At 42.4% G+C, this 27,380-nt stretch overlaps 1 protein-coding gene across 1 annotated transcript in view; it reads left to right on the top strand.

Moving 5' to 3' along the window:
- The first annotated feature begins 3,744 nt into the window (after positions 1-3,744).
- Positions 3,745-27,380, top strand: part of sh2b1 (SH2B adaptor protein 1) — a 41,122-nt gene continuing 17,486 nt past the window's right edge. Inside the window, exons 1-3 of the mRNA XM_076297622.1 lie at positions 3,745-4,100; positions 17,734-19,809; positions 27,199-27,300. Coding sequence (XP_076153737.1) covers positions 18,127-19,809; positions 27,199-27,300 — 1,785 coding nt within the window. The 5' untranslated portion in view covers positions 3,745-4,100; positions 17,734-18,126. The remainder of the gene's footprint in view (positions 4,101-17,733; positions 19,810-27,198; positions 27,301-27,380) is intronic.

Here is a 27,380-nt window from a genome sequence, read left to right as displayed (position 1 = left end):
TTCTCTCCTCTTGATGAGGAAGCAGTCTCTCAATTGCTTCAGCGATGTCGTCCAACAACATGCCCATTAGATCCTGTCCCGTCCACTCTTCTACAGTCTATCTCACCCGCTGTTCTACCAGCAGTCACACATGTATTTAATGCTTCTCTCAGTTCTGGAATAGTTCCTTATTCTTTTAAACAGGCTAGGGTTACACCTCTGCTAAAGAAAAGTACACTTAATCCAACTGAGGTGAAGAACTACAGACCTGTCTCCCTTCTTCCTTTCTTGTCAAAGGTTTTGGAGAAAGTGGTCTTCAAGCAAGTTTGTGACTTTCTTCATCAGAATAATCTACTAGACCCTATGCAGTCTGGTTTCAAGAGTGGTCATTCTACTGAAACTGCTCTTCTGTCTGTGACTGAAGCATTGAGAGTAGCTAAGTCCTCTGCTCAGTCATCAGTATTAATTCTACTAGATTTATCTGCAGCCTTTGATACTGTTAACCATGACATTCTCCTATCTATACTATCTGAACTGGGAATTTCTGGAAAAGCTCTTGACTGGTTTGAATCTTACCTTAAAGCGCGTTCTTTCAACGTGTCTTGGCAGGGACAGGTATCTAAGTCTCATGCCCTCACCACAGGTGTGCCTCAGGGATCAGTATTAGGACCCTTGCTTTTCTCTATTTACACCACTTCCTTAGGTGATACCATTCGCTCCCATGGATTTGACTATCACTGTTATGCAGACGACACTCAACTTTACCTGTCTTTCCCACCTGATGACTCTAGTGTTTCCCACCGGATTTCTGCATGCCTTAAGGATATTTCAGCCTGGATGAAAGATCGGCACCTTCAGCTTAATCTCTCAAAAACAGAGTTTTTGGTGTTTCCAGCTAAAACAGCTATTCCCCAACAGATTAACATCCAGCTTGACTCAACTTCACTGACCCCAACTAGATCGGCACGAAACTTGGGCGTTGTAATTGATGACCGACTTAACTTCTCTGAGCATATAGCTTCTATTGCAAAATCATGCCGGTTTATGCTTTACAACATTAGGAAGATCAGACCTTATCTGACACAAGATTCCACACAACTTCTTGTTCAGACCATGGTCATCTCTAAGCTGGACTATTGTAATTCACTATTAGCTGGCTTACCCGCTTGTGTAACAAGATCATTACAGCTGATTCAAAATGCTGGAGCACGCCTGGTCTTCAATCAGCCAAAGAGGACACATGTAACTCCTCTCCTAGTTACTCTCCATTGGCTCCCTATAGTAGCCAGAATTAAATTTAAATCTCTCACTTTGGCCTATAGGACACTAACTAGATCTGCTCCTAGTTATTTTAATTCAATAATCAAGCCTTACATGCCCAACCGCCCACTGCGGTCTTCTGGTGAGCGTATGTTGTGTCGACCAGTCATAAAAACTGGGTCTAATTCCAGACTCTTTTCTTCAGTGGTTCCATGTTGGTGGAATGAACTGCCCAGTGCTCTCCGTTCCTGTGGTAGTTTTGGGTCGTTTAAGAGGGGTCTAAAGACATTCCTATTCAACATATACTTAGTTGTTTAAGCGCTTATGTGTTATGGTTTATATAATGTTGTTTTTATTTTAATTGGGCTGTTAATTAATTTGACATTATTGTTTATTATTGATATTCTCCTTAATGTAGTCTTAGCATGTTATTGTTTTTATATTATTGATTGAATTGACATTATTGTTTTATTATTGCCTTTCCCCTTTTTTACATTGCTTTTTTTATTAGGCTATTGATTGAATTGATATTATTGTGTACTACAACTATTCTCCTTACTATATTTGACCTAGATTTTAATCTGTTCCCTGTTCAGATTAAATTTGTTGTTTTGTGTTTATATGTCGCTTTGGACAAAGGCGTCTGCTAAATCCATAACCATAACCATAACCATAACCATAACCATATTAACCATAAATAGCTTAGTGCTGTGAACAACAGCAGTCTACCTTAGTTGAATATTCCATTACATTTAATCATCACTGCAATTTAATACCATTGCTAGCTGTGTTTATGTTGCCACAATGCCATATCAGTGTAAATTGTAGCTCAAATGAAATAATACTAATAAAAAGACTCTGTTTCTTTGCATACATAGCTCAAGTTGTGAACAAGCAATATCCTACAAATAATTTAAAGTTATCAAACTATGAGAGTTTTATGAAGTGCTGGCAAACACATCTGAAATGACCACCATTCTAACTTTCACTCACCTGATGAGAACTTTGAACTCTGTATGAACATTTGAACGTGTGAATAAAAAATATAAATAATTATCCCAGAAAGTCCCAGAAATATGACTTGAATAGAAGTTAGTTAGTTATTAACAAATAATTGATAAACTTTTAGAATACTTTGAGCACTGATGCAGTCAGCATAGGCCTCTTACATTGTTTGCAGGTAGGCCTACATTTCATTCCGTTTTCGATGGCAAACTCGAAACAGCGCCAAAACAACCACCAGTGGACAAAAAGAGTATTACATATGTACTGTTAAAACTCGCCATTGAGAATGAATGGGGAAATTACGGATTATTATGGATTATAGTTTGACGATGTCGTACTCCCGTGCGGGCCAGATGCTATATACCATGGACATGTTTTGGGGGGCCACCCAAAATGAGTTGGCGGGCCGTAGTTTGGGGATCACTGATCTAGCCAATGATCTCACTGCACAAGCAGGAAGGCCAGCAAACAATGCATTGCAATCATCCAGTTAGCACAGACATGGCCAGTTGTGTGGCATATTCCGTCAGATAAGGTCTGAGCTTCCTAATATTGTAGGTCTATGAGAAAAACCTACATGATTTTATGATTAGTCTAAGGCTCCGAAAAAATTTAGTCCGTCATCAATTGTGACACCCAAGTTACGTTTTAGCAGAGGTCCGTGAACATGAACCAAGCTGGATGCTGATATGTTGGGGAATATAGCTGAATTATCTCAGTTTTGGAGAGATTGAGCGGAATTCATCCACACTGAAATATCCCTGAGGCATGCATCTGAGCAGTCATCAGGTGGGAAAGACAAGCAGGCTAAAGCCTGTCATCCGCATGGCAGCAGGGAAATGATCGGAGTAAATTATCTCACCTAAGGAAGTGGTGTTGGCTAAATGGAGAAAAGAAGTGTACCAAGTAGCCTAGACTGTGTGTAGGCTAAGTAATTGTGTGTGTGTGTGTGTGTAGCTCTGGTGTAGCTCTGGCTCAACCTGAGCGTTAAATGGTCGAATAGGCTAGCCTAGTCCCTTACTAAACCTCCCTCCTGAAACCTCGTGTCGTACAACATGAATTATCCACCTGTGGTTTTAAACCTGAAATCCTCAAATGGAGTTTTCAACACGGTCTTCCTCAGAGATGCTGATCCTCTGTGGTGGACTACAAGCGATAAAAGCTGAGCCAGTCAGATGTCCTGGCAGTTTTGCAATGAAACCACTATGCCGTGACAGTTCTCGCCTAAGCCATAAGTGTTTCAGAGGTCACTGTGATTTGGATTAGGCCTACAAACCGCACTATAACGGGATGCTTCAGTATGATCGGTTACCATAAGCAGCAGGCGATGTGCAACATAACTGAACTCACGCCCTCGCCTTTTCCGATAGAGTAGAGAAGCCTACAGTATACTCTCACCGACATGCATGCTCTCCTCCCCTCCCCTTCGCCTCCTCCTCTCCTCCTCTCTCCGTATCCCTGTCCCCCTACCCTCTCCCACTCTATCGCGAGAGACGAGCTGGGACAGAAGACAGAAATAGTCATATTTTAGCAACAACAACTGTTATAAAATAATAATAAAACGAGTACGGTTTTATGAACGACAAAAACGCAACCCGCTGTTGACAAACGTAAATGTATCTTAGATGAGAGGGATATAACAAATATTATCCATGGCAACGCTGACTTGTTTCCAATATTCTTGATTGTTGGCTAATAGCTAACGTGCTATTAGCTGAGGACCGATTTAAGAATAGCGACCTGGCTAATAACGCTGTTGTCTTGTTAGCTAATACCATTCCCTCTAGCCCACTAGACTGGATTTTTGAAGGAGATTACACATTTGAAAGCTCTATACGGTGTATAAATACAAAAAGGTAAGCATATCATTTCTTCAGCATCTCGATGTTGACGCATGTTATCAATAGCTGGCCAGGCTAAAGTTTGGCTAGCTAACAGTCTGTGACATGGATGCTTGTTGAAAATGCAAGCTAGCTAGCTCTCTAGTCACCCAGTCAGCGTTCTCCATTAAGGCTAACGAGTGCTAACGTTAGCCTGCTGGAAAGCTGCAGTTGAACATTATCATGCGCTAGCCAATAACGGTATTGATTACCCATGAACAACAGTATTGTATGTGCACGGGAATCTAGACGACACGTTAGCTCGTTAACGTTAACCAATGTGACTAGGAAAATTGGTGTTTGTGTTGTGGACTTTGGCCTGATGTAACGTTACTCTGAATTAAAACAGTTAGCCAGGCAGCTATCTTTCAGCGTATGTTTCACATCAGATTGTATCCTTCCAGCAGGGATAGCTAATGTTAAACATCGGCGTCAATTTGCCAATGTAACCGAAGAGGTTAAATGTTGTCTGGTGCGCACTGATGCTAGCTAGCGCGCATGAACGACGCAATTTCAATGACAGATCATGCAGTTAGCTGACTAATTTATGATTTGTGCAAGAGGAATGTTTGTGTAGATTCCGACTGAATGTGCATTCCACATGTAGGAATTCCCTGGACAGCCCAAACATGCTGATTGCCGTAAGCACCTTGACGTTAATGTTTACCGGGGTACGGTAACGTGAATTTGGACCGAGCGCTTGAAAGCGTTGTGTTTTTGTTATTTGGAGAATGAAGTCTAATGTTCTTATCCTGATGCCGCAATTCTAAGGCTATTGCGTATTGGTGATGGAGTTTATGTACAGGCTTTCTGTATATCTTCCCACCAAGGTTAATGTAGGCTTTGAGTTCGAGGTTAAGTTAACGCCACTGGTGGAGCGGCGTCTGTGTAGGGTCCAACCCACACCCCTGCCTGCCTGCCTGCCGCCGTCTCGCTTGCTCGCTCCAGCACCGCACTCGGAAGGCCTTTCATGTTTGAGTTGGCCCGGCGGTAATTAGGCAGGAATTTCGTAAATGAATGAGAATCCACAACGGTGTTGTTTGTGTTGCCCGGCCTTGCTCACGCTGTCTGCCATTGAAGAGCACAGATAGTCACCTGTGATTCTCTCTATAGACAAATGAAAGTAGTTATGTACAGTGTGTGTGTTTGTGTGTGTGTGTGTGTACAGTGTCTTAATAAACCTCTCTCTCTCACACACGCACACAACCCCCACGTGATGTATTGAATATGATATATAATATAATGTATAATATAATATAATATAATATAAAATATAATGAAGGAGAGGACAGCAGGGCTTAATGTAATAATATAATATAATATAGATAGATAGATAGATAGATAGATAGATAGATAGATACTTTATTGATCCCCAGGGGAAATTCAAGGTCTCAGCAGCATACATACAACACAAACATATTCTTTAACAGCAGAAAGAGTAATTAAAGTATATAATATAAAAACACAACTAAGCAGTAAGGACAGTAGAAGATAAAGAATATGCTAAATATACTAAAATACAAATTATACTAACACTTAATACAATATATAAAAATATACTAAAATACAATTACAAAAATACAAATTATACTAACACTTAATCTAAATCAATTCTAAAAACAGTATCCACATAGTGGTGATTAATAAATCAGAGGCGCTTGCAATGACTGAGGCAGGGACTGAGCCTGTGATTCTCTGTGCATAGTAAGGTATGGTAAGGTGCTCTGTGTGAATGAGTGTCATGGTGGTAGTGCAATGGTGATAGTGGTCATGGTGATAGTGCAAATGAGTAAGTCAACAGTGCAACAATGCAGAAATAAAGTAAAGTCTATATATCTATATATTTAACTATTTAAGAAAATGTATAAGTGTGGCCACAGTTCTGCTGTGGCATGGAGGGGGGGGGGGGGGTATGCATATGTGCTAATGTGCTAATATAGCACGCAAACAGTGAGGCATAAAGACAGTGGTACAAGTGGCTAGTGGACAGACAGTACCAAACATGGAGGGGGTGAAGAGGCAGACAGACTATGCAGAGAAGTCTATCTCTCCTCTTCCCTTAAGTGAGGCATTGAACAGTTCAATGGCCCTGGGGACAAATGACTTTCTCAGTCTGTCAGTTGTGCAAGGCAGTGAGCGAAGTCTCCAGCTGATCAGGCTCTTCTGCTTAACAATAGTGCTGTGGAGTGGGTGACACTCATTGTCCAAGATGTTGATCAGTTTGTTCAGGGTCCTTTTGTCAGATAGTGAAGTGATGCACTCCAGTTCAGCTCCCACTACAGAGCCAGCTTTCCTTACCAGCCTGTCAATTCGCCCCACATCCTTCCTTTAGTCCTAATATATAATAAAGGAGAGGACAGCAGGGCTTGATGTATTGAATATGATATATAATATATTCACCCCTTGCAAGTGACGTCACGTTTTGTTCGCGCCACAGCAAAATAGCCTAGTGGACGGCAAGAACACGAATCAAATCAATGGGTTGTAATGGGACATATCGCACAGCTAGGAGATTATAGTGAGATTTAACCGTAGTAATGCCCTTCCACGACTGTTGTCTTATTGTTTGGAATACAACAACATCCCATGTTCTTGCATAGATATATTTGTTTGTTTTCTTTGTGTTTCGGGAGTATTTCAACCACAATTGCATGCTTATCTCCTCAGTGTATGAAGCACAGCAGCGGTTGCTATAGCAACCATAGACTCTGAACAGGACGGCAGATAGCACTTAGGAAAAGTCTTTGGCAAGATCTGAATGTAAACAGATAATACCGTTCAAGTTTTTTTTAAATTTCCTATTTCTTTCAATTCTTTAACTTAAGACATGTAAGAAGTAAGTGTATTCGCTGGGCAACGTACAAACTGACGAGTTACATTAGCCCTAGCACTATGAGCTACGATAAACGTTAGCTAGAATAGCTAGCTTCTAAGTGTGGCAGCTAGTTATTATTTCATGTTCTGATATGACATTCTTAACGTTTTGACTATGTTACAACTGATAAAAGCAAGAAAAATAAAGTAACCAAATCGCTTTGCAATATTTTAGTCCAGAAATACTTATGGGTGTTCATTTACCATAATGTTAATTACAGTAGCCTAAAGTAACGTTATCTCCCCTTGCTGTTACCACCAGTTTTAATAACTTTACATTTGCGATCATGACCCATTTCATCTAACAACACCACTGGCATCTTCTTTGACTATCAGACCCCAAACAGCAATACATTGAACTACAAAGATGTTATAGTAATGGTGTTCAGTTCATCATAATCGTTATGACATCATGTCATTTGTCATCCGTCCGTCTCCCATCTTTTTGCCGTCCAGCATGGAGCGTCACGTGACTTAAGTCACGTGTCTGCAAGGGGTGAATAATGAAGGAGAGGACAGCAGGGCTTGGAACTCTAATATCTCGCTACCTAATATTTTGCTACCTGCTCTGCCCTCTCACCTCGTCTCTCAGGCATGAGTGGCCATTAGGATAGATAATCATAACAATATAATATAATAATATAATTAGTGATGCACCGATGTGAAAATTGTGGCCGATACCGATAACCGATATTAATTTTGCTGTAATGGCCGATACCGATATTTACCGATATCGATATATCTGTATAGAAAACACATTCTTATGATAATCAAATAAAGAGCTATTTTCCAAAATGCATTTTTTTAAATAACGTTTCAATAGCCTACCTTAGAACACCAGAGGATTACAATATAATAGAATATATCTGTATTATTTTATATCCTGATATAAAAAGAGAGAATACTGAATGTCTGATATTTATGACAGCACTTTATGCAGATTAGCCTATAGGTATGGCACACTATAGGCCTACTATTTATATTACAACTCTCCCTCTTTAATTCAGCTGTGTGGTTGAAGCCTGGAAATATTGTAAACAAAGTAGCATAGTAGCATAGTTGGCTAGCTTATCATAGTCTACTGATTGGACTGTTCAGTTTCCCCATGTGTGTTTAAGTTTAAAGGTAATACTTGTTCTCCTTGGTACAGGCACGTTTGGGAAACATTGGTATTGAGATGATCAGTCAACTTGAAACCAAGAGTTTTAAACAAATATGTGCAGCATGCTAATGTTGCTAAGCAGATTTAATAGTTATTTAGCTAGTCGTCTTCTATGAGTCCTTGCTTTCACGATTGTAATGTTTTATTTGGATTGCGTTGGCCGAGTCGCGCGTGTCCATTGAGTGAGCGAGAGAGAGCGGGGCAAAGAGAGGGCTGTTGTAAAATGGTGTTGCGGCTCCTTTAACCCTTTGCAGACCGCGCCGAACATTCAATTTTTTCATACTCGATAGCCTTATGGCACAAAAAGGCTTATTGTGTGATTATGCTACATGACAGAGATATAATTTACCCACCATTATAATCAGGAGAAATAGCCCTTTCAAATGGTATAAAATATAATTAATAATTTTGAGGAGAACACACATATTTTTTAAAAAAAAATATCTTTAAAATTCAACCCCAAAAAACACGAAACTATCAGTTTGTCAAGATTAATCTCATTTTCCCCCCAATTTCTGTTGTAGATAGAGAAAAACTTAGAGTGTATGGGAGATTCACAATTTTGTACTCTACTCAGTGATGAAAACAGAATCAATGTATCATCTTTTGTTCAAAAGTTATGATAAATTTATTAGACCTTTGCAGACGGCACGAAACATTCCGATTTTTCATACTTGATGCCCTTGTGAGACAAAAAGGCTTGAGATGTGGCCATGCTACATGGCATAGTTAATAAGTTTGAGTGTAACACACATTGTTTTTAAACAATACCTTCAAAATTCAACATCAAAAAACACGAAAATATCAATTTGTAAAGATGAATCTTGCTTTTCACCTAATGTCTATTGTAGATATAGTGTGTGAAAGATAGACAGTGTTGTGATCTCCTCAGTGAAAAAAACAGAATCAATTTATCACCTTTGGTTCAGAAGTTATGATTAATTTACTCATAACTGCAAGTCGCAGTAACATGTAGAATTTTTAAAGAGTAGGATGTTTTCCTTTCCTGGTTTGACATCTGACCAAAAATACACAGATATAATGGTCATGTAACAAATATAAGATGTTTTACCATCAAAACAAGATGCATAGCTAAATATAGGATGTCTTACTGTACTCTGAAGAGGCTAAATCAATTGTGGGGAGGAAAGATAAAGGCTGAAATAAAGACTAGCCAGATGGTAACTGCTTCTCCGTGTGCTTCATTCTACTATGAAAACAAGAATAAGAGACACTGGCACATGTGTTAGGTTTACGAAAGAAGAAATAAATCATTTTATTTAGATAAGTCTTTTTATTAAATAATCAGGAACAACAACTTCAGGTAAATAACATAAACATATGTTTACAAACAAGCAGTAACTATTAGAACTACAAGAATGACAAGACAACAGTATAACAAAGATCAACAAAATACTTTAACATGATGAACAAAGCATCAATTCATATTAACATTCACACATATAAAAAATTAAAACATTAAAAGAAATTCAATACATTTAACAACCATACAGCATATCATTTGATATAATATATAATTATCGATATCATTTGCCCTACACATAAGGTGATACACTAATGCCGCATTCACACCAGATCCGTGTGTGTGTTGTCACAGCTATGGCGCGCGTGTGTGTGTGTGTGTCCATCTAAGCCTAGCAGACGATGAGGTGTAAATGCTACTGGAGTTGGTGTCCCTGTCTGTGTTAGAAAGATAGGCAAAGTGTATGGGGTCATTCCGTGTCAAATCACCCAGTGGCTGGCAGGTCACCCTCTCCCAAAAAATCTGAAAAAAATCACAGTTGTTTGTAGACCAAATCTATGCATAAATCTTGAATAGTATATATTATAAGGTCATGTCAATGCATTAACTTTGGTTGTTAACATTATCACATTGTCAGAGCATTTTTATTAAATTGGGCTTGATTTTCAAAAAGCCCGTTTTCATCTTCTCATTTCACCACGTGGACAGTTAACAGGATTTTTAAAAATTTTACCATATATCATTCTGTATGTGAGGATCATCTGCCCAAAATTTGGGCTTGTTGCTGAGTTTCTTCATTGAGATAAGAGTTTTTACAAATATTGTCTATAAATCCACTGAATTTGTACTTTATATGCAGTACCACTTTGCACCACATGTGGTGCTCTTTTAATACAATGGAAGTCAATGGAAGAGTAAGAGAGTCACTTGTTTGCTGCACATATCCAATCTAAACACACAGTTTATGGTTCATATGGTTCAAGTAAAAAGGGGTTTCTAAAATTCAGTGCATTGTCAGATGCAGAAAAATCAATACTAAAGATTTATCATCTTTTTACAAATGCCTCTTGGATCCACGAGTCCTCAAACCTTGTTAGGAATACTTGTAATGGAAACACACATGGTTATCTTCATCAAGTGAAATACCTTGATGAACTGAATTTTAGAAACCCATTGTTTCTTGAATATGTTCCAACTTCTTTCCCAGATCACATGGAGACAAAGCACTGATCTCCATCTTGATGCTCTTTGTCTATGTATCACAGAGGACTGCATCCCAAGCATATGACGATGGATATAGACTTTGCCTATAACCAGCTGGCTAGAAATTATTAAAGTGCTCACATAGGCACTGATAGGTTGAAGCTGGTGTAGAAAACTCATTACAAAGATGGTAATTATGCTAAATCCTCTTGCTGCATGTATGATGACCAGTCAGTCTTATGTGTGTATAATTTACTTGATCAGTTTATTTTCTCTAAATAAGATTTATGTATGAGTAGTATGTTGTTCATGTTGCAATAATTATTTGGACCAATTCAACTATGAACCATAAACTGTGTGTTTAGATTGGATATGTGCAGCAAACAAGTGACTCTCTTACTCTTCCATTGACTTCCATTGTATTAAAAGAGCACCACATGTGGTGCAAAGTGGTACTGCAGATCCAATACAAATTCAGTGGATTTATAGACAATATTTAAAAAAAATCTTATCTCAATGAAGAAACTCAGCAACAAGCCCACATTTTGGGCAGATGATCCTCACATACAGAATGATATATGGTAAAATTGAAAAAAATCCTGTTAACTGTCCACGTGGTGAAATGAGAAGATGAAAACAGGCTTTTTGAAAATCAAGTCCAATTTTAAAAAAATGCTCTGAAAATATTACAATTATAACAACCAAAGTTAATGCATGGACAGGACCTTATAATACATACATGAGTAGGAAAAAAATCTGATGAATTTGTGTCACAAAGGTGATGATGTCTTTTCACATTATGAATTTATAGCCATTTTCAGAGCTTTCCAGAGGGGAAAGTACACAAGATACGTCTGATCCGATTGGATTTTTTAATTCAACAGGAAAATGTACTTCTATTCACATAGTTTCACTAATGTGTGTGAAATACCAAAAGAGCCAATAATGCTGGAAGTTGAACAAAAAGGATTGTTCACCACAATGCTTAAAATGACTTGAAGTTTCAAAGGGCTGTAGTTTTGCAACGATTAGTTATACAGATATACTATTTAAGATCTATGCATGGATTTGGTCTACAAACACCTGTGATTTTTGTCACCTGCCAAATTGCGCTGAAATTGCGTGATTTCACACGGAATGACCCTATGCTTTCTACCTAACATGGGACTTGACCAAGCTCAAAATAAAGAAATTGTCAGATAAGAAAATTAGAAATTGAATTACAAATCTAACCAAACTATTATCACTAATCCCTGTCATTATTGTTATAAGCAACACTCTTATCACAACCAGAAATGTGCATATGCCCAGTTGGGCGAACACACACACACAAACATGCTTACCCAGCTGAGGATGATGGGAGATTACTCTCCTCTTCTAGCACATCATTGTCTTCCTCTTCATCCAGAAACTACCTATCCATGTCCCATGTCCATGCCACCGTGGTCCTTGGGGTCATGTTTGCCGTCAGCAGTCGGCTGCTTTCACCTCAGTTGCACATACTCATACTCACATACATTCTCCCTCCATCTAAAATAACAAAAAATCACAGGTCTGATAATAAATAGGTTGTTTAGTTTTATTTTACATTACTTCCACATAATCTTAATCACCACCAACCATGACTCTTTTCACTAAAAGTATTATTGTCACTGGAGGACTCCAATATTGCTTGGAGAGGTAACATTAGTCTCAGAGCTCACTAGGTGTTATTGCCTTGGCTAAACCATACATAGCATACCAGCTTACAAGCAAACATTGATTCATGAACATGAGTCAGGAGATATGACAGAAAACATCTAAACAGCGTATGCATACACATACACACCGTGCATAGGCTACTGCAGTTGCGTAAAGACAAAACACCCCCTTAGAAAATAATGTGTCGACGAGTAGGCATGGGTGTGAGCTCCCATCATAGTTAGCCACCCAAAAACCTCATAATCGTAGCAGCCAACCTTACAGCCTAAAAGCTAAACAATACTAAGACACATTTATAACAAATCTTCAGTCATGTATTCATGAAAACAGCAGTCAATGAATAAAATCCTTACGTTACACCATCGGTGATCAACACAGTCTTCACGTCGGTAACGTAACATTAACGTTGTCATTCATGTCAGATGTTTCTATCTAAGTAAGCTAAGCAACTTGGCTACAAACAACTGTAAATTGTGCTATACATATTACGAAGGAATGAAAGGATTATTTGACAATAAAATACCGATTAGGTGTACTTGACATTAAGTTGGCAGTCATGAAGCACGGGAGTGAACTTTATCGCGACTACGCGTCAGGGACATGTTGCAGCCTCTTCTGATGCTAACGTTACCTAACTTAGCTAGTTTTCTGTATCAGATGACAAGCAAGGAACAAAGTTCAAAATAGAACAAATCGTTAAAATGTCCTAGTAGGTCTGTAATCTTGGTTGACATATAGTAACCCCCCAGAAATGACTGAAAATAATGAGTTTACTAAAGATTACGGTGTGCTAAAATACCAGCTGTCATATCAGCTGAAGTGAACACACACACGCATTATGTTACGGCCATGCATACAAGGTGTAATTACCAGCAAAAATAACTTTTAAAAACGATTTTGAAGTAATAACATGGATAACAAGTAGTAATAACATAAAAAGACTTGTTTTTACCTCAGATGATCCAGTAGTTTCTCCTTTAGACGACGTCAAGATCAACGATGCATAGTGCTTCCTGCTGTTTTTCCTCTAGTGGAGGGAGATGTCAACTCTTGATTTTTCCTTCACGTAGTAAAATAAATTCGCGCCACAAATCCCTTAACCAATCATATCGCCAGAAAGCCTATGATGTGACGTTTTTGAGGAAGTTTTCATTGATAAAATTGGTTGGGGTATGGCGGAGTTATTAGACTGAACGTCATCGGTACTGGGGTACCGAAATTAGAGCATGCGGTCTGCAAAGGATTAAGAGAGCTCCGTGTGTGTGTGTGTGTGTGTGGGAAGAAGCTGGGAAGGAGGGAGATAGAGTGAGGAAGTGTATGTATGCGACTGGAGCAGAGAGTGTGGAAGTTCAAGTTGGAGTCTGCACACAGTGTGAGCGGTGTTACTGTCCGAAATAAAACTCCATAAAGTTCAGCTCGTGTATTTTGCTCATCAGAAATGGGACCGTGACCCCGACGTTATTCTATCTTATAACATCGGCCCTCGAATAACGAATCTCCCCTGCGTTTCGGACTACGGTCTGAAACAAAGCAGGAAAGGTTAACAGGGGGTTTATACTGTTTGGTAAAGTCTACAATGAAAGCAACGTAGGCTACCGCCAAGTAAAGCGGGAGGTGTGTGTTGTTTATGCGGCCGCGTAAGCTGCAAAGCACTGCTAGACACTAGAAAGGGTGTGTCTGTTCTGCCTCTTCACACCGCGACACAGGTTTGTGGATATGAGTGTTGCGATTTCAGTTTTGAATCGCATATCGTTACAGCCCTATTAAATTCCTATTACTACCAACCATATAACTACATTCTGCCTGATACACAGTTATATTTAGCCTACCGCGAGAGATGTAGTGCTAGGCGTGACATGACATGCAAGCCAGCCATCAACTTGACTGCAAGCAACGCCAGCAGCGCGATACAACGCAACGTTTTGAAAGAACTTTTGTCAGATGCCCAGTGTCTTCTTTCTGTCAGTCTTGTTGCCCTGCTATTTTAAATAAGAAATATGATGCAATAGAAGGGCATATTTAACGGATTCAGTGTAGACAGATAACACGCTTGGATCGCTACACACACGTCAAATACACAGGAATGATTATCGGCCTGTTCACATCGGCCCTATTTTGACATCGGACCAATACCGATGTGTAAAAAAATGACCATATCGGCCGATATTATATCGGCGGCCGATATATCGTGCATCACTAAATATAATGATAATGTAATTATAATCATATACTACTACTACTACTACTAATAATAATAATAAGCTTTATTTGTATAGCACCTTTCATACACAGAATGGGCATTAGGATAGATGCCAGTACTGGTGTTGGTCCACTTGTTGGTATGGACATTAGGATAGATGCCAGTACTGGTGTTGGTTGGGGTGGGCTTTAGGATAGATGCCAGTACTGGTGTTGGTCCACTTGTTGGTATTGGTGTTACTGGTGTTAGACATAGTGGGCAGCAGTGGCCTACTGGTTACTTAGGGGCAGCCGTGGCCTACTGGTTAGGGGCAGCCGTGGCCTACTGGTTAGGGCATCTGGCTTGTAACCGAGCACTGCTCTCCCATGCCCACATTCAAGGCTGAAGTGCCCTTGAGCACGGCACCTAACCCCTCACTGCTCCCCTAGCGCCGCTGTTGTAGCAGGCAGCTCACTGCGTGGGGATTAGTGTGTGCTTCACCTCACTGTGTGTTCACTGTGTGCTGAGTGTGTTTCACTAATTCACGGATTGGGATGAATGCAGAGACCAAATTTCCCTCACGGGATCAAAAGATACTTGGTGTAGTCTAGTTAGCTGTGGTGGGTATACTGTGATGTAGTCTAGTTAGCTGTAGTGGGTATACTGTGATGTAGTCTAGTTAGCTGTAGTGGGTATACTGTGATCAACCCCCTTGCCTATTTTAAGTGGGTATACTGAGATGGTGATTCTTTTTAAGTGGGTATACTGAGATGCTTTTTAAGTGGGTATACTGAGATGGTGATTCTTTTTAAGTGGGTATACTGAGATGCTTTTTAAGTGGGTATACAGAGATGGTGATGCTTTTTAAGTGGGTATACTGAGATGGTGATTAGGGCTTTGACTTTTGCCCAAAAATCATATTCGAAGTTCGTTTGTTTATTAATATTAAAATTCGAATATATTCCAGGGCTCTACAGTGCGCCCATTTCACTCGCACATGCGAGTAAAAATGATGCCGTGCGAGTGCAAAAAAATATTTAGGCGCACTGGTGCGAATGACTTCTAACCATGTCAATGTTTGTCTACAAAATACAACGCAACATCGAGAAACATTACTGGTGCAAACCATAGAATCACGTCTCGAATGCAGCATAAAAACTACACCTCCCATCAACGTTAGCAGTTTCGCGTTGTGACTCGCTAGTAGTCGCTTCTATCAAATCCAAGAGCGCACAGGAAAAAGCGGAAAGACTAGCCAGCCAAGATGCAAAGATTGAAGAAATTAGTTCTTCTATCCACCGAATTCATTGGATATAGGAGGAACAGGATGAGATTCTGAGAATGCAGTGAGAGAAGGAAAGGTAACCTAACATGCCTTTTAGCCCAGTTGACGTATTGGCTGCAATATGCAAAATATAGCTGTAGCGAACCGGCACAAAAGTAGCCTCCCGTAATACTCATTTTACATTCTCACATTTTATTCAGATAGAACGCTACGGACAACTCCAGTCTTCCACGCATGCTTGTTTGTTTACACCGAATACAAGCTGAAGTGCAAAACGAAAGTAGGCCTAACGTTTGCCTTCTGCCCCCATCAATGCAGATATTTCAAATAAAAACTAAAAGTATAAAACATATATCCTTGATTAGCCTATGTTGGGTTTTGTGGAAGAGGAAATGGACTGTTTTAGTAGTAGTATTAGGCAGTATGCAGTCAGATAGGTCACCATGGGCATATTTGGTTTAGCTATAGATGGATTCACAAATAAATAAATTAGCCTACATTTGGCAGGATACTTGATATACAGGCTAAATGCAAATATGGCAATGTATAATATTATTTTACATTAACAAAATGTAGGAAAATAGAACAGACTGAAAATAAAGTAGCCACTGATCTTTAAAATCCTGTTTCCTGTAGCCTAAATGTTGTCAGTCATTCTTAATATTCGCAATTGGTGCACTGGCATGTTTAAGTGTTAGCTGCAGTATAATGTTAGATTATGTGTAAGTTAAGTACAGAACTGACTGTGCGCCCAAATTTTTGTCTGTGCTCCTAATTTTTTTAACTTGGGCGCACAAGTGCTCCTGAATTTTTTAGTGTAGAGCCCTGTATTCGAATATGTATTAATAATATTTTAACCATTAAATGTATTCAGTAAGACCGATATTGGTATCAAACTTAAGTTCTATATGTTCTGTCCACCAGAGGGCAGTGTATTAGTCAATGTCAATAGACTACGTGCACGAAAGGCTGAGTATTTATCCGTGTGTTAAAATTGTTATTATTGAGCATAGGGCTGGGCGATAAAACGAGAGCGATATGTATCGCAATAGACATGTAATCGATATCAATAAAAAATACGTTCGATAGAACATTCATAATTAAAAGCAACACACACCTCCTGCCTTACGTTGTCCATAAATAATTAGGCTAAATAAATTTATCTTGCATTGTAGTATGTCAAACTCTACCAGAGTAGGCGACAGAAGTAGGCCTACCTCAACACAGACTCTCCTTGCCCCGTGCACTCTCTCTCTCTCCCTCTCAACAGGCGCATCCCTCCTCAGTATGCACATGTAATCCAAACATTAATCGTGCAAGACTGGCGCGCTGCAAGAATTTGTTCAAAACTGTTACATTTAGATTGACTGCTAAGTTCTAATCATCTCAAATCACGATGCAAATGGGAAAGTATTTTCCAAGACTCAAACGGGCCTGTCCCAAGGAGAAAAGTATAGCGTGTTACTAGTGAAGATGCTGAAGCACACACAAACACACCTGAAGCACACACAAACACACCTGAAGTCCTCAACGTCTGTGGTGGGGCGAGCGATATTAGCAGTGCTGTGCTGTTAGTTTTGAGTAGGGAGAGTTTAACCAGCACTGTGTGTGTGTGTGTGTGTTTGTGCTGTGTGCGTGTGTGTGTAGATAGATAGATAGATACTTTATTGATCCCCAAGGGGAAATTGTGTGTTCTGTGTGTGTGTATGTGTTTGTGCTAAGTGTGTGTGTTTGTGTGTGTGTGCTTGTGTTTGTGCTAAGTGTGTGTGTTTGTGTGTGTGTGCTTGTGTTTGTGTGTGTGTGTGTGTGTGTTTGTGCTGTGTATGTGTTTGTGCTGTGTGTGTTTGTGCTAAATGTGTGTGTTTGTGTGCGTGTGTGTGCTTGTGTTTGTGTTTGTGTGTCCTGTTGAGGTGCTGAGCTGTCTCTGTTTTGCCTCTGCAGGTTGTAGCTGGTCGGAGCTGGACCCTAGCTGGACTTGGCGTCGGGAGGCTGAGGCCGGTTTGTGTGTGTGTGTGTGTGTGTGTGTGTGCACGTCTCCCATACAGTGGCGGGAATGCTGCTCTCCTCCCATGGGTGTGTGTGCTGGCCAGCTTGCTGGAGCTGAGTGCCTGTGTGTGTGTGTGTGTGTGCGTGTGTGTAAATGGGGGAAGCTCGAGCCTCTACCTGCGGACTGCTGAACTGCATACCCACCTGGCCTGCGTGAGTGAGAAGCCACACCCACAACACAAACCAGCCAATGAGAAGAGCCCCCTTTGACATCACACAGGGCTCCCACCTGCCCCCTGCTCCACTGAGCCGTCAGTCAACCCAGCGAGCCAATCAGCTGCTCCCGTCATGAACGGCTCCCTCCTGACCCCGCCCAGCCCCCGGGCCACCTCTAACTCCTCCCCCCTGCCCCCCTCCCCCTCTCCGTCACCCTCGCCGCCCTCGCCTTCCCTGCTGCCCCTGTCGCCGCGGTTACCACCGCTGCCGCCGCCCGGCCCCGTGGCCAGCGCCTCCTCGGAGACGCCCACCCCTTCGCCCTCGCCGCGCCTCAGCTGGACGGACTTCTGTGAGCTGCACGCGCGGGCGGCGGCCGGGGACTTTGCGCGCCACTTCCGGGCCTTCCTGCAGGAGAACCCGCACTACCCCCCCGAGGCGTCCGCTCCCGCCTTCTGCCGCCGCTTCACCGACCGCTTCGTGCGCCACTTCCAGAGCGAGCTGCAGACCGGCGCCGGCCAGTCGGACGGCCTCCTCGCCGGCTGGGTGGGCCAATCGGACGCCACCACGTCGTCTCTGGAGGAGGATGTGTCGTCTCCGCTCCCGGCCCTGGCGTCGGAGGCCACGCCCCCCGCCGAGCCCCAGGCCCCACCCACACCGCCGTCAGCGCGAGGAGGGGGAGGGGCCGAGTGTGACGACGTGTACGCACACACACACACACTCTCACACACACACATCCCACCCCCCTCCTCCTCCTCCTCCTGCTCCTCCTCCGTGGGCGGCAACAACGGCCGGCGCGAGGACCGGGGCGCCACCGGGGTGCCCAGACAGTCGCCTGGCAACAACGCGCCCGGCAACGCGCCCGGCAACGGAGATGTGGAGGAGGAGGATGAGGACAGCTGGGCGGTGGGGGAGGAGGCGGAGCCTGACGACACCAGGAGGGAGGGGCCAGAGGAGGATGAGTTCTGTTGTCCTGACGACGACCCCAGCGCTGACACCACCCCGTCGTCCCTGGCGACCACGCCCACCTCCATGGCCAGCGTGGGCAGCGCGGCGGTCTCCAAGGGCAACGGCGCGTCCAAGGGCCGGCTGAAGAAGCGCTTCTCGCTGCGCAGCGTGGGTCGGAGCGTGCGGGGCAGCGTGCGGGGCATTCTGCAGTGGCGCAGCGGCTCGGCCGACGCCCCCTCGTCCTCGTCCTCGTCCGCCCCCCCGCTGACCTCCAGCTGCAGCTACTCGGCCGGCCTGCAGGAGGCGCCCAAGCGCGGGGGGGGGGGTGGTGGAGGTCCGGCGGGCTCTCTGCCAGTGTCGCTCTCGTTGCCGTTGGCAACCACGCTGCTGCCGCACTCGTCCTCGTCCAGCGCCACCTCCCTCTCGCTGGCCGACCCCCGCGACCCCAGCCGGCGCCGTAGCAACGGCGAGAGCGAGAAGGAGAAGTGGAGCTCCCGGCTGGAGAAGCTCCGCCTCTCACGCTCTCCGCCCCCGCTGCCCGCCTCACTTGCCCACAATGCAACACTCTCCTCCGGGCTCAGGGTTAGCAGGCTGGTGCGCGAGGGCGGAGTCACGGTGAACTCCTCCTCCTTTGACCAGCTCTCCGCCTCCCAGAGCTTCAGCTTCTCCTTCGGTCTGCTTCACCATGGCAACGACAGCCCTGCGCCCAGCGCTGGCCCCGCCCCCCAGACGCTGCCCGTAGGGAGGGGCTCGCGCTGGCACAAGTGCCGTCTGACGCTACGCGAGCGAGACAAGGAGACGCAGAGGAGCACGCAGGAGGGCACGCAGAGGGGCCAAGAGCACTTCCTGGAGTTCTACATCCCTCCCAAGGTGAGCCGCCACTGTGTGTGTGTGTGTGTGAGAGCCCAGGGGTGGAGGGGGTGTTTAGGGGTGGAGGGAGGAGTTCTACTTCCTGGACTTCTACATCCCTCCCAAGGTGAGCCGCCACTGTGTGTGGAAGTGTGTGTGTGTGTGTGGAAGTGTGTGTGTGTGTGAGCCGCCACTGTGTGTGGAAGTGTGTGAGAGCCCAGGGGTGGAGGGGGTGTTTAGGGTGTTTAGGGGTGGAGGGGGTGTTTAGGGGTGGAGGGGGTGTTTAGGGTGTTTAGGGGTGGAGGGGGTGTTTAGGGTGTTTAGGGGTGGAGGGGGTGTTTAGGGGTGTTTAGGGTGTTTAGGGGTGGAGGGGGTGTTTAGGGGTGGAGGGGGGGGAGGGGGTGTTTAGGGTGTTTAGGGGTGGAGGGGGTGTTTAGGGGGGTGTTTAGGGTGTTTAGGGGTGGAGGGGGTGTTTAGGGGGGTGTTTAGGGTGTTTAGGGGTGGAGGGGGTGTTTAGGGGGGTGTTTAGGGGTGGAGGGGGTGTTTAGGGGGGTGTTTAGGGGTGGAGGGGGTGTTTAGGGGTGGAGGGGGTGTTTAGGGGTGTTTAGGGTGTTTAGGGGTGGAGGGGGTGTTTAGGGTGTTTAGGGGTGGAGGGGGTGTTTAGGGGGGTGTTTAGGGTGTTTAGGGGTGGAGGGGGTGTTTAGGGGGGTGTTTAGGGTGTTTAGGGGTGGAGGGGGTGTTTAGGGGGGTGTTTAGGGTGGGGATGAGGGTGTGTTTAGGGGTGGAGGGGGTGTTTAGGGGGGTGTTTAGGGTGTTTAGGGGTGGAGGGGGTGTTTAGGGGTGGAGGGGGTGTTTAGGGGGGTGTTTAGGGTGTTTAGGGGTGGAGGGGGTGTTTAGGGGGGTGTTTAGGGTGTTTAGGGGTGGAGGGGGTGTTTAGGGGGGTGTTTAGGGTGGGGATGAGGGTGTGTTTAGGGGTGGAGGGGGTGTTTAGGGGGGTGTTTAGGGTGTTTAGGGGTGGAGGGGGTGTTTAGGGGTGGAGGGGGTGTTTAGGGGGGTGTTTAGGGTGGGGATGAGGGTGTGTTTAGGGGTGGAAATTACATTTTGAAAATTTACCAGCAACTCAGTATTAAATTATTATCAACTCAGTATTAGATTATTATCTATCAGCCACCTTCATTTTACAAATGTTGTTTGTAAGGTTGTGTTGTTGGTAAGGTTGTGTTGTTGGTAAGGTTGTGTTGTTCATAATAGGGATTGACCTACAGTGATGGCCAAAAGTGTTGGCACTAGGGTTGCAAAATTTCGGGAATTTTCAAAGTTGGAAACTTTCCATGGGAATTAACGGGAATATACGGCAATTAACGGGAATAAACGGGAATTAATGGAAATAATCTGGGAATTTTTAATATGGCAAGTTAGTCTATAACAGGGAACTTAAATGTAGTGGACAAAATCCCATCTTGCAATATTAATATTAGTTCAAACAACCTGATTTAATGCAATTTCAGTCAAATTTCTACCCTGCACATATGTCAATCCCATGCACACAGCAATCAGCATAGGCTACTAGACATAAAGGAAACCTATGATGCGTTCATGTGCATGGGGGAAATAAATTCCCAGTGAAAATGTCATCTCATAACTGGTGTGAAACTGGGGGAAGTTTGCAAACAGAGTTGCCCAGTTATGGGCTTGTCGTCACTTTTGTCCTCATTCAAATGGGTGTACGTCATTTTGCATAAACTGTAATGGGACGATTAATCTGCCTGATTAAGCTTGACAATTTATATATAATTTACATAATCTATAAGGTTTGGTTGGGGTGGTATGTTGTGTCATTATATTTTTATTTGTTTTACCATTTTCTTGGATTCTAACTGAACAAACTGATTGTCAGTCAATGTTCCAACCAATTGGATTTTGTTGTTGAGTAGCGTGGTGTATCTTGGGCAGTTCAGTGGTTTCAGTGTTGTTAGCTTAGCACGCTAGTAAACCATAGGCAGAGAATGGGATTCCCGCTAGCATGTTAGCTATCTTTGTATGCTAAGCTAAGCGAAAAATACGAACAAACAAACAAATCATATTGCTTACTACGAACTAAATTGTTAATGTCTGTATATGAAACAGTAGGAGTTACCAAAAATTCCCAGTTAATTCCCGTACATTCCCATTAATTCCCATAATTTCCTTTAATTCCATGAAAGTTTCCAATTTGGAATATTTCCAAAATTCCCCAGCTTAACTTCCCATGGAAAGTTTCCGGTAAGTTTCCGGAAATTTACCGGAAATTTTCCGCCCCTTTGCAACCCTAGTTGGCACCCATGCTAAAGTTGACTGAAAAGAGGAATATAAAATCATCTTTTGGAAATTGATCTTAATGCCTTAAGTGAAAAATGAGGAAATATCTAACCTTTAAGGACACCAATTTTCTTAGTGAATGAATAATGTATCATAAATAAATAAATGTTCTTCCTTAAAATACAGGGGTCATAAGTATTGCCACCCCTATGTTAAATTCCCAGAGAGACAGGCAGATTTTTATTTTTAAAGGCCAGTTATTTCATGGATCCAGAATACTGTGCATTCTGATAAAGTTACCTTGGCCTTTGGAATTAAAATAGCCCCACATCATCACATACCCTTCACCATACCTAGAGATTGGCATGGTGTTATTTCAGTTAGCCTATTAGCTGGTTTGATTTGCATTGAGCTCACTGAGCAACAAAGGTTGTGTTGTTCGTAAGGTTGTGTTGTTCGTAAGGTTGTGTTGTTCATATGGTTGTGTTGTTCGTAAGGTTGTGTTGTTCATATGGTTGTGTTGTTTGTAAGGTTGTGTTGTGCTGCGGCTGTTCGGTTATATTCTGGGGATAAGTTGTTTGCACCCCTAGCCACGGGAAGAGTGTGGGAAGACATGGGTATCCTCTATCCCCCAGAAGATACCCCTCAAATTCGACTGTAATTATACATAGGCCTATAACATTAAGTTAGAGCCTGCACATTAATTAGCCTACATGGATCTGATAATATTCCCATAAGGTATAACACACCCTGTTGAAATGTGTTGCTCAAATTAGATTCCCGGTACATCCTGGCATTGTGTACTGGCCTTGACCATTTTGCCTCCATGTTTGTGATAAGATGTAAAGCATCACATATCATCTGGCCATTATTAAAATAAAAATGTGTTTTAATCATAAACACCATTAAGAGAGCATCCAAATACAGAAGTGGCCTATAGTCTATCCATTAGAGCTGCTTGGAGATGTATGCTGTGGAAACCTTTCCTATTGACATAGTCTGTCTTATTTATAGGAGCTGCTTGGAGATATATGCTGTGGAGACTATTGACATAGTCTGTCTTATTTATGGGTGGCACTTAAATGGTCCCATCAATGCAGCCAGTGATGTTTGGGAAGCCTGAAATAGCCATGGCCCATTCATTTAAAGCTCACCAGCAAAGATAATTTCGGTGCAAATTTGGAAAACTTAAGACAAGTGATGCTGACCTGCCAGTTGGTAAAACTCCACTTTAATGATCCTCGTGGGTTTGTGGCCTAGAAAACGAATGAAGCTGCGCAGGAACCGCTTAAGCGCAAGGCAAACTTTACCTACCAGTCGACAAACAGTTGCTTTGCCGACATGCTCTGCATCTCCAACACTGTACAAAAAACTCCCAGCCACAAAAGAAAGGGAGCGCAATCGCCAATGCACATTAGGGGTGAGCGATTTTGGAAAAAAATCTAATTGCGATTTTTCTCACCAATATTGCTATTGCGATGCGATATGCGATTATTTTTAAGCTCTTTATCTTCTGTCTTATTCAACAAAGACAAGCAATATATTATTCTATAGTATGACCAACACAAAATTAGATAAGTTAAACATAAACTGTTCTTTCCTGGAGCCCAGGCTTATGTTATGATGGCATTAGGTAATTGAATAAGATTGATGAATGAAATATTTTTTTATTTAACTACTTTAATCACATTAGTAGACCTATATTTGTTGAACTTCCAGCCTTGTAAACATTTAATGATTCTGATTCGTTTCTATTTCATGTAGATATTACCTTCTTTCGTTAGTTAACAAATAGGTCTACATGTAGTGGCACTGACACGGCTTCTCCTTGTCCTGTGCTCTCCATACACGCGCGCACACACACACACACACACACACACACACACACACACACACACACACACACACACACACACACACAGACCCGCTCCTCTCCTCTGTAGGCTACTTGCACGTGAATCGGAACAAACTACTGTAGATTGTTGTAGCGCAAATAAATGCGGCCGAATGACCGTTCGGCTCGGTGTTAACTAAAGGTTAGCATCATCAACACCGCAGCGCAATACGCATGCATGCAAATTAACTAGTTTGTTCATATCACAACAAAGCCAATCGCGGAGACAAAACTCTTTAAACAGGCAAAGTTAGCAGCAGTTAGCAGCATGTATGTAGCCTAGAGCCTTAGCTGGTAAGCTAATGTTAGAACAGCTGGGTTTTTGGTGGTTAGCTGTGTCAACTACTTGCGGATAACATTATGCATCAATTCATTAAATGTTTGTGCCGCCAACCCCCTTGGATATTGCAAATGCCCCCACTGTCACTGTACTCCAGTAAACAAAGTCCCCAGTGCACAGGTGAATGGCTACTGTGCAGCCTAAACAGTCGTGGAGTTTTAATCGTCAGCTGGACAAGTGAACAAAGTTACCAGCCAGAGTAGCAGCACAGGGGAATTATGAACTAGAACCAGGGACATGGCAGGTTCGAGCAAAAGGTAACGAAGAGGTTTATTTTTAACCGAAGTAGCTCTACTGATCAGACCTTTCTTGACACTGTTAGCTGGTCCTCTTGTTTACGTTTTTTGCTTCTTCAGTGGTCGGTGAGAAGAGTCATTGGCGCGTCGTATAAATGCGTTTTGGTGACGTCACATATTACAAATCGCAGCCTTTGCGGTTTGAAAATCGTGTTTCATCATATCGCGATATTATCACAAATGCAATAAATCGTTCAGCCCTAATGCACATCATTTGGAGAGGCAAAAAGTGTAACAAAAACTCTTTTACCCCAGATGCCATCAGCATTCTTAACCCAACTAAGTGACAACACACACACCTGACTGAGCTGCTATTTATTTATTCATTTTTATTCATTTGATTAATAATGATATTTTAAGTGTGTCTGAGATGTTGTCGGTATGCATTTTTATTCATTTGATTAATAATGATATTTTAAGTGTGTCTGAGATGTTGTCGGTATGCATTTTTATTCATTTGATTAATAATGATATTTTAAGTGTGTCTGAGATGTTGTCGGTATGCATTTTTATTCATTTGATTAATAATATTTTAAGTGTGTCTGAGATGTTGTCTGTATGCATTTTATTCATTTGATTAATAATGATATTTTAAGTGTGTCTGAGATCTGTCTAGTGAGCCAAAGAAAACATTAAAGATTTGTTATATTCTACTCATCTCTACTCTATTCTACTCTACTCTACTCTATTCTACTCTACTCATCACATCTCTACTCTATTCTATTCTACTCTATTCTACTCTACTCATCTCTACTCTACTCTATTCTACTCTATTCTATTCTACTCTACTCATCTCTACTCTATTCTACTCATCTCATCTCTATTCTACTCTACTCTATTCTACTCTATTCTATTCTACTCTATTCTACTCTATTCTATTCTACTCTACTCTACTCTACTCTATTCTACTCATCTCATCTCTATTCTACTCTACTCTACTCTACTCTATTCTACTCTATTCTGCTCTACTCTACTCTATTCTACTCTATTCTACTCATCTCTACTCTACTCATCTCATCTCTACTCTACTCTACTCATCTCTACTCTACTCTACTCATATCTACTCTACTCTACTCATCACATCTCTACTCTACTCTACTCTACTCATGTCTACTCTACTCATCTCTACCCTACTCTACTCAACCATCTCTACTCTACTCATCTCTACTCTACTCTACTCACTCTACTCTACTCTACTCACTCTACTCTACTCAACTCTACTCTATTCTACTCTACTCAACCATCTCTACTCTACTCATCTCTACTCTACTCACTCTACTCTACTCAACTCTACTCTATTCTACTCTACTCATCTCTACTCTACTCATCTCTACTCTACTCATCTCTACTCTACTCATCTCTACTCTACTCATCTCATCTCTACTCATCTCTACTCTACTCTACTCTACTCTATTTTACTCTCCCTATTCTACTCTATTCTATTCTATTATAATTGAGGGCGGATCTACGAAGCATAAAGTTAGAAATGTAGGGATGGAGAATGTTGTTGAAGCATATAAAGGATTCTGCTGAAAAACTGTCGCGCTTCAAAAAATTTGAATAAGACAGGATATCATGTTGTGGTCTCACGGTGAATAGCACAGATGATTTGTGCTTCTGCACCAATAAACATAAAGAGCATGCACTGAAATAACCTGAACGTAACCTATTCACCTGAATGTAACCTGTTCACCTGAACGTAACCTGTTCACCTGAACGTATCCCGAACGTAACGTGTTCACCTGAACGTAACGTGTTCACCTGAACGTAACCTGTTCACCTGAACGTAACCTATTCACCTGAACGTAAGCTGTTCACCTGAACATATCCCGAACGTAACCTGTTCACCTGAACGTAACCTGTTCACCTGAACGTAACCTATTCACCTGAACGTAACCTATTCACCTGAATGTAACCTATTCACCATTGTGGAACTGAAACCCCATGTTTCCCTCATAACCAGTTAAGCCAGTAAAGCCGCTTTCTGGAATACCCCCTGATGTTGTGTTTTGTTTTGTTTTGTGACGTTGTGGATTCTGATGTCATGTTGTTGTGGATTCTGATGTCATGTTGTTGTGTGTTCTGATGTTGTGTTGTTTTGTTTTGTGACGTTGTGGATTCTGATGTCATGTTGGTGTCTGTTCTGATGTTTTGTTTTGTTTTGTGACGTTGTGGATTCTGATGTCATGTTGTTGTGTGTTCTGATGTTGTGTTGTTTTGTTTTGTGACGTTGTGGATTCTGATGTCATGTTGTTGTGTGTTCTGATGTTGTGTTTTGTTTTGTTTTGTGACGTTGTGGATTCTGATGTCATGTTGTTGTGTGTTCTGATGTTGTGTTTTGTTTTGTTTTGTGACGTTGTGGATTCTGATGTCATGTTGTTGTGTGTTCTGATGTTGTGTTTTGTTTTGTTTTGTGACGTTGTGGATTCTGATGTCATGTTGTTGTGTGTTCTGATGTTGTGTTGTTTTGTTGTTGTGGTGTGATGTCATGTTTTTGTCTTGTTGTTGTGGTCTGATGTCATGTTGTTGTCATGTTGTTGTGTTGTTGTTGTGGTCTGATGTCATGTTGTTCCTCCTCTCAGTCCTCCAAGCCGCGTCTGACTGTCCCATGCTGCTCCATTCTGGAGCTGAGGAGCACCACAGCGTTAGAGGTGCCGGACAAGGAGAACACCCTCCTAATGCAGGTACAACACACACACACACACACACACACACACACACACACACACCACAGCGTTAGAGGTGCCGGACAAGGAGAACACCC

The sequence above is a fragment of the Alosa pseudoharengus genome, unplaced genomic scaffold, assembly GCF_046254945.1.
Source record: "Alosa pseudoharengus isolate Yale_2024_CS ecotype anadromous, Long Island Sound unplaced genomic scaffold, YU_APseudo_1.1 YU_APseudo_1.1_scf_21, whole genome shotgun sequence".
NCBI lineage: Eukaryota > Metazoa > Chordata > Actinopteri > Clupeiformes > Clupeidae > Alosa > Alosa pseudoharengus.
Note: the sequence above shows the minus strand (reverse complement) of the source record. Positions and strands in the feature narration are given on the sequence as shown.